Source organism: Benincasa hispida, chromosome 10 (genome assembly GCF_009727055.1).
Source record: "Benincasa hispida cultivar B227 chromosome 10, ASM972705v1, whole genome shotgun sequence".
NCBI lineage: Eukaryota > Viridiplantae > Streptophyta > Magnoliopsida > Cucurbitales > Cucurbitaceae > Benincasa > Benincasa hispida.
Window position 1 is genome coordinate 41,082,258 of NC_052358.1, and position 7,262 is coordinate 41,089,519.

General features: G+C 34.3%; 1 protein-coding gene across 1 annotated transcript; it reads right to left on the reverse strand.

The window, feature by feature from the left end:
• Positions 1-298: 298 nt before the first annotated feature.
• Positions 299-5,515, reverse strand: LOC120088596 (peptidyl-tRNA hydrolase 2, mitochondrial-like). The gene is made up of 8 exons (XM_039045999.1): positions 5,266-5,515; positions 4,529-4,834; positions 4,348-4,406; positions 1,970-2,029; positions 1,812-1,881; positions 1,103-1,172; positions 1,000-1,026; positions 299-668 (listed from the first exon to the last, which is right to left on the reverse strand). Exons 2-8 carry the CDS (start codon positions 4,736-4,738, stop codon positions 619-621), a joined length of 546 nt encoding a protein of 181 aa, XP_038901927.1. The 5' UTR covers positions 4,739-4,834; positions 5,266-5,515; the 3' UTR covers positions 299-618.
• Positions 5,516-7,262: the final 1,747 nt, after the last annotated feature.

The following is a 7,262-nucleotide window of genomic DNA, read 5'->3' on the forward strand; positions in this document are numbered from 1 at the left end:
ACAACGGAACATAACTCAATTGACACATAAATACGAATTCTATGTGGTTGCATTTTTTTTCCTTTTGAACAGGGTTGCAATCTTTTTTTATGGTAAATGATCCAACCTCTCTCATTTTCATCTCGTGCCATTTGATCCACACTTGCCACATCCACCACACAATCCTTCCTTGGGGATGTGTGTTGTGTTGTGAATTCTGAAATTTTGTGTAGTGATTTCATATTGTCATACAACCAAAACTATTTGTTATACCCCGAATTCAAACATCATCTTTAAGAGAGAATGCAAAGAAACAAAATAATAAAAAGGGTCTGCAAAACCAAAATCTTTAAATAGGTTTGAACCGAATATAGTACTCAAACAAGGTAATCCAAGAACTTTCCAACCGTTCGAATCAGACTAAATTTCGTAATAAATGGGTTAACTTAGATTATCGCTGTCATCATTGTTGTTATCAGAAATGGTAAATAGTATTCGAGGTCGTGATAGCTCAACTCCGCATAGATCGGTTTCGTACTGTGTAGTTGGTTCAAGCATGGATGGATTTTGCAGAGCAAAGCCTTTTGAGAATTGAAGTCTTCAACAAGTTTGGGGAGATTACAGGCAAGAATTTAGAAACTACAAAAGTTTCAACCCACCAGTTACATCATCCACCACTTCAACTGGACCTGCAATTTGTGAAGAAGTGTATACCATTGTATTCATTGGAACAAAGTTTTATAATAATTTTAGTTGGCACCAAAATGAAATAGTGAAGTAGCGAAGTACATCCACCAGTTAAGCTCACCAAAAATACGAGTCAAACAAAAGAGTGAAGATTGTAGGGGGTTTGCTAAGTTGGAAGAATAGAGATAGAAACCAATGGCAAGGTCTTTAGTCAACGTTTTATCTCAAAATACATTCTTCCCATCTGAGGAATTTTGTTAAAAAAGGAATGCTCAAATTGTGGCAACAAAGACTCTTTGATTTATAAGGGTTGGATGGAAAAAATCTACTTACCAAGAATTGCCATCACCGTTCTCGAATCTAAAAGAACAAAAAAGTAAATTTAGTGAACTTCATAGATTTGCATCTACTTAAGTGAATTTCATATATAACTTACTTGGTGCGATCTGAGTTCTTCCGGCATCAATGGTAATATGAGTTGGTAGCTTCAATGATTTTGCCCTCTCCTAATGTACAATAATATAAACTTTTGAAAAATGAAAGAATTTACTCAAATGCCTCAAAGAATAAATGATATATAGAAAAGAGCAAGCTGTATTCAATTGTCTCACAGAGATGCAAAATTAACTGAGAAGAAAAGGAAGAAAGATTATAAAGAACTAAGGACGACCAACCAGAAGTAAAAACGAACAAATTGCATAATATCATGCTCTCTGAAATTTAATGGCACTATGGTAAACTTGGTAAGGGAAATAAGATCAAATGAATGAAATGAAGCTGCACCAGAGGTAAGGCAGTAAAAGAACAAATGCCTTAATAAATATGAAGGGTGTTAACAGGGTGCAAGCTAAAAGAAACATATATTGTAATTTTTTGAAATAAACTTGATGATTATTTCAGTCAAATAAAAAAAATAGACGTAGCTTGGTCAGTTGGAAAAAAATTGGTTTCAGCAAGAAACCAATCCAAATCAACTGCTTACACCCCTAATAAAGATATATTCAAACGTACAACAGAGTAGAAAAACTAGCAAACATCAACTACCTGCAGATGCAATATTCTTTTGACATGCAAAAAGAAAACAGCTAGACACCAAAAAGTCAGAGTGGAACTTTTAAGAAAAGAAAGCATAGTGGAATTGTTACTTGCAAAACTAGCATGTCTTCCTCACTTTCTATCTTCAAAACCACCTTGGGTTGCGCACACATCTCCCATCTACGTGTAAATAAAATCAAATAAATGTACATAGAACAAAGTATGCGACTCATATTAATGTAGGGAGGACTATTGTGTAAATACGTACCTATTCAAGGCTTTTGGTGCACGATAATGGAGCTTCTTATAGAGACCCAAAGTTGCATGACTAATAAAAGCAAGTAAAGTAGATTTAAAAATGATTCCAAATCCAATTTACAACATTGAGAAACTGGGAAGTTTACCATGCAAAGGGGTTTGAGAAAATTAGATCACTAGTCTCAATTCTCATAATTTAACTATTAAACAAGTAATAAGCCAGTTCTTATATAGTCATGCTTATAGTAAATAATATGAAATATTGGCCTCTCAAGTAGTAGTAACATAAAATGTTCGTGCAGGATTGGTAATTCTTCTAGTAAACATCGGCCACAAAGTTAGCTGGTAATTGAAATTATGTAATATGGTTGTGGATGTTCTGAGCCATATTTTTATTACGGGAGTGGAAGGAAGAATTCTTGGCCTTTTAAGGTTAGTTTTAAGCAGGTTGCGTTTTGTCTCATCTGCAATTTGTTGACCATATGATGTTCTTTAGTTTTGGCAAAGAGGAGTCCTTCACTATCCTATATCACATTCTAAGATTCTTTGAGACGATGTCAGGGCTTAAAATTAATAGAAGTATTAGATTTTGGAGTTAAATTGTGACCTGATGAGGCTTAATAGATGGACTATGTGGTTGGCTCTTTTCCTTCCTCCTACCAGGTTTTCCTCTTGGGGGTAACCTGAGAAGCGAGAGCTATCTCTTTTTGGAATGGTCCCATTGAGAAGATTTTGAAAAGGTTAGTCTCGTGGAAGAAAACTTTTTCTCCGAAGCTGGTCGACTGACTTTGATCAAATCTATGTTGAGTAGAATTCCTATCTGTTACCTCTCTTTTTCGGGTGCCTGTTTTGATTTGTAAAAGCATGAAGAAGCTCATGAGAGACTTCCTCTGGGGAGGGGTGGAAGAAGGGAATGGTTCTGATCTCGTTTGCTGGAAAGTGGTTGGGAATTTTGTGAATAGATGGGGGGAAGGGCGCTTGAGATTGGTAATTTAAGATTACGCAACAAAGCTCTGTTGGCTAAACGGCTTTGGTGTTTTCCCTTGAGCCTAAATCCTTATGGCATAGGATAATTGTGAGTAAACACGGTCCCCGGCATGCATAGAAGTCTGTGAAAAGATATGAAGGATAAGAGAATCCTCCTTAAACAGTAAACTAATCTAAAAAATGGCTGGTATTCATAGGGTAATTTTGTCAAGACTCCACCCCTCCCTAGGGTGACCCTCATAGTTAAGCAAAGGGGCAACTGAATCCCCTTGCCTCAATCCCATTGAAGCTTTTATTTTCCTTCTTGGTTTTTCATGAAGAAAGAAAGATGTATTGATGATGCACCCTCTTTACCTTTCTCAATTTCTGACCCAACCTGCTTTACTTCCCACTTTATCATACCCAACCTTTTTCATGTTTATGTCACTTTTCCTCCAATGTTATTTGCAATAGAGATTTACTCTAAGTTTGCTGATTTTCTGAAGTTATATTTACGAGGATTTTCCTGATTCTTCCCATTTGTTGTTTTTTAGATTCCACCCATCAATAATTTTCCTGAATTTGACAGTGCAATATTTCAAAAAAATAGAAGCTCTATTATCTTCCAAAATTCTTCTTTTTGACAACGTTGACTTGAAGCATATTTTCATCCAAAACGTCTCATGCTATTGTAGTGTTGATAAATTTTTGTTCCATTTAGGTTGAAGTACACTTTTCCCCCAAACTTTCAAGAAAGCGATAATTTAATTGAACTTTGGTTTGCAACGATTTAGTCTCTTTACTTTCAATTTTGTAACAATTGAGTCCCTGAAGTATGTAGCAATGTAAGCTTTGCACTTTCAAATTTGTAATAATTTAGTCCCCAACGTAAAAAAATTATCAAAATTAAAAGACAATATTTTATTATCTTATGATGTAGACTTTGCATTTTATAATAAAAAAATGATTCTTTATTTAGTTTATTGGTTTAATTACACAAAAATCCTCATTAAACCTCAACACTAATTTCTACCATAGGGTTGTTACAAGTTTTACATACGAAAGTTTAAGGACTGAATTGTTACAAAATTGAAAGTTCGCGTTGCAAACCAAAGTTCAGGGACTAAATTGTTACTTTTACGAAATGGTAGGGAAAGTGATTTTTAACCTATAAAGTCATTGTGAGGATATTAATAAACCAGGTGAGTAGTGGGTTGTTAACGTAAACTTCTAAACACTATATATGCCCAATTCCAATTCTTAGGACTAGTATTTAATTTATAAAAAAAAAAAAGAAAAAAAGAAAAATCAACTACCACAGCAACTCCGGTAAAATTTTAAACTTCTATCATTGTTATTGTTAGCAATTAGCATTCAAACTACAAGTAATCAAAGAACAACCACAAAGTGATAATAAAATACCTGCATTGAGCCGCAATTTTTCCTTTTCCCATTTTCAAATCATTTCTCACAACTAGAACCTGAAGAGACAGTGAAGTGTTGTTACATCTATTTTAGAGAGAGAACATAAAGTAATCGAGAATGATTTTCTAATAGATAGCACGAGAGAAACAGAGATAGACAAGGACACTCAGAGGCAGACCATCTTGAAGTCATCGAGAATGTCAGCCAAATTTTCAACCTCCAGTGGCTCTTTAGGTTTATCCTTCTTCTTCCCATTCCTGCCGGATTCGTTGCTTTTGGCTAATTTGGCTCTGACAAAAATGCGAGGAGGATACTTCGAACCAATATAGTATCCCAAAACAAGGCAGCCGGCCCCAACTACAATGGCACTCAGCCATGCCAGATCCATCAAATTTTAGTCTATAAAAGGCACGCCGCCACTATTGAAGTCCAGCAAGGATAATCCCGGACCAGATACCAAATTCTAATTCTAGCAATAGAAATCCTACATAGAACATGAAAAGCTCAAAATCAAAACTTGGAAACAGTAAATACAAAAAGAAAAGAACAACCGAAGAAATGAATGAAAATAGCAGCCATTTCCTCAAATTCAGAATTGTGAAAAAAAAAATAGAAAGAATTTAGATTATTTCTTACTTTCTCTTGGCAGAAAACTCAAGAAACTTTCTGAATGTCTACCTTGTTTGTAACTACGATTTTCAAATCAGAATGGATTTCAAATCATTTCTAGTGATTGGAATGAATAAGAACACAGAATTTAAAAATCAAAATAATTTGAAGTCTTGTTTTGATCCGAAAATTTTCCAACTAAAATAAGCTGGAACAATAAAAATTGCCCTGATTCCAAAATTGGGTCGCAAGAGAGAAGAGCAAAAGAAAAACAAGGGAAATAAAACTTTGATGAGGACGATCAACCTCGAGATGGAAGCATTGCGGCGTGAGATTGCAGTAGAGAGTGAGAATCGACGATGGTAACGGTGAAGATGACGAGAGAATAAAGAAATCAAAGACGGAGAGATACTGGCGTGAGTGTGGCTGCCGCAGGAGTGAGGGAGAGGAACCTTGCTTTTCGAGGTGGAAGCCGATCTGCGGCTGTGACACTGATGGGAGATGGAGGAAAAAGAGAGGAGACGGGGGGGGGGGAGGATGAACCAAAATGATACTCTTCTCTAGGGTTTAGTTTTACTCAAATTCATTTTTAAGCCTAAAATTTGTGTCAAAGACTCAAAAATCTTCTTGAACTAAGACCTCCTTTACTTCCCGGTTTGGCATTTAGGGTGGAATTATAATTAGATTATGTTGTAAAGAAAATGGACTATAATGGTAATTAAATTAACGTGTAATGGAAATGGATTGAATGGTAATTAGAAATGGAAATGAAAATTATAAGAAATACCTATATATCTAGTTATTTACAGATTTACCACAACAACATAAATACAATTGTTTCGGTTAGAAGTAAGAGATTTTTAGGAGCATTTGAATAATATATATTCTCTATAACTCAAAACCAACACAATATTGCAAATATTAATATACATTATTATCGTCTATATTTAAGGTTGAAATTTCTCATTAGGATATATCCATCCCTTTACCATACTACACCACAGGATTTCTTCACTGATAGCAACAAAAACAAAAACAAAGTAGGTAGATCATAGTGAAGGAATGAGAGAGAAAGTACATTGTATGTTGGTGATGTTTCTGTCTTTACTTGTCTTTGATCCTACCTTTATTGTGTCTTCTATTAGATGAAGTAAACAGAACTTATGCAGATTTTCAAGCGTGATGTTGTGCACCTTCATCATTTCTAATGTACATACTGATGGAACAAACACATGCGCAGCGGAAGAAAAATGAATATAAAGTACTCTAATTAGGTTAATTACAAAGGATAAACATGCAATTAAAACAAATAAAAGGGTGAGAAGAAATACAACCTTTGTAGTCCAAAAACTTCTCCAAATTAGCTCAAATCTCCTCACGAACTGTTTGCAGACCACCGCAAGATTCTTCTTGACTATTCTCCGGCCTTAAAACGGGATGGTGGAATCCGTTGAGTGACTAATTTGGAGAGAAAAAGGTTAAGTCTTTGAGAGAAAATTGTTATGAGATTATCATACAATCTCATCAATTTCCATTGTGGCCAAGGGTTCTAAACAATCATAAACTCTTCCTTTTAAAGACCATTACATTCAAAACATGCAACTTTGAGTTTGATGAGAATTTGACACTAAAAAACCATTAACTCAAAGTGGGATTTAGAGAGGCAAGTATCTTCAAATGAAGACAATACTTATCAATGCAAAAGTTGGCATTTCCCACTCACAATTTGTTGGATCTTTCCACTAACTTGGTCAATGGTCAAAACTTGACTCTCAAAGTCCAAAGTCACCAAATTTGACTTTTTGACTTTCAAAGTCAAAAGTTAACAATTTGACTTTCATTGCATTTTTTATCAAGTCAACAATTTGACCTTTAATACAATTTTGACCAATTTTATTTAATTTCAAAATTAATTCTAATAATCAATTTTAAAATTAAATTAACATTAAATAATTAATTAAACAATTTAATTAATTTAATTTAATATTAAATCCAACAATAACCCCAATGAATATGAATCCCTATTCATAATCTTGATATTTAAATCTTATTTAAATATCTCCTTTTTTTTCTCTCTTTATGTTTAATTCACAATTAAACATTAGGTTAAATATATCATATATATTTACCGCTTTGCTCCAAAAATCGAATTTGAACACTTCAAATTCGTTCGTCACACTATTCTAAGGTTTAGTCTGATATGAGCTAGTAGAGGGGCCTCATGGACATACAGATCATGGGATCCAACAATCCGCGATTAACTGGCTAAACTCTTTAACCTAATTAACGACCATTGGTTAACT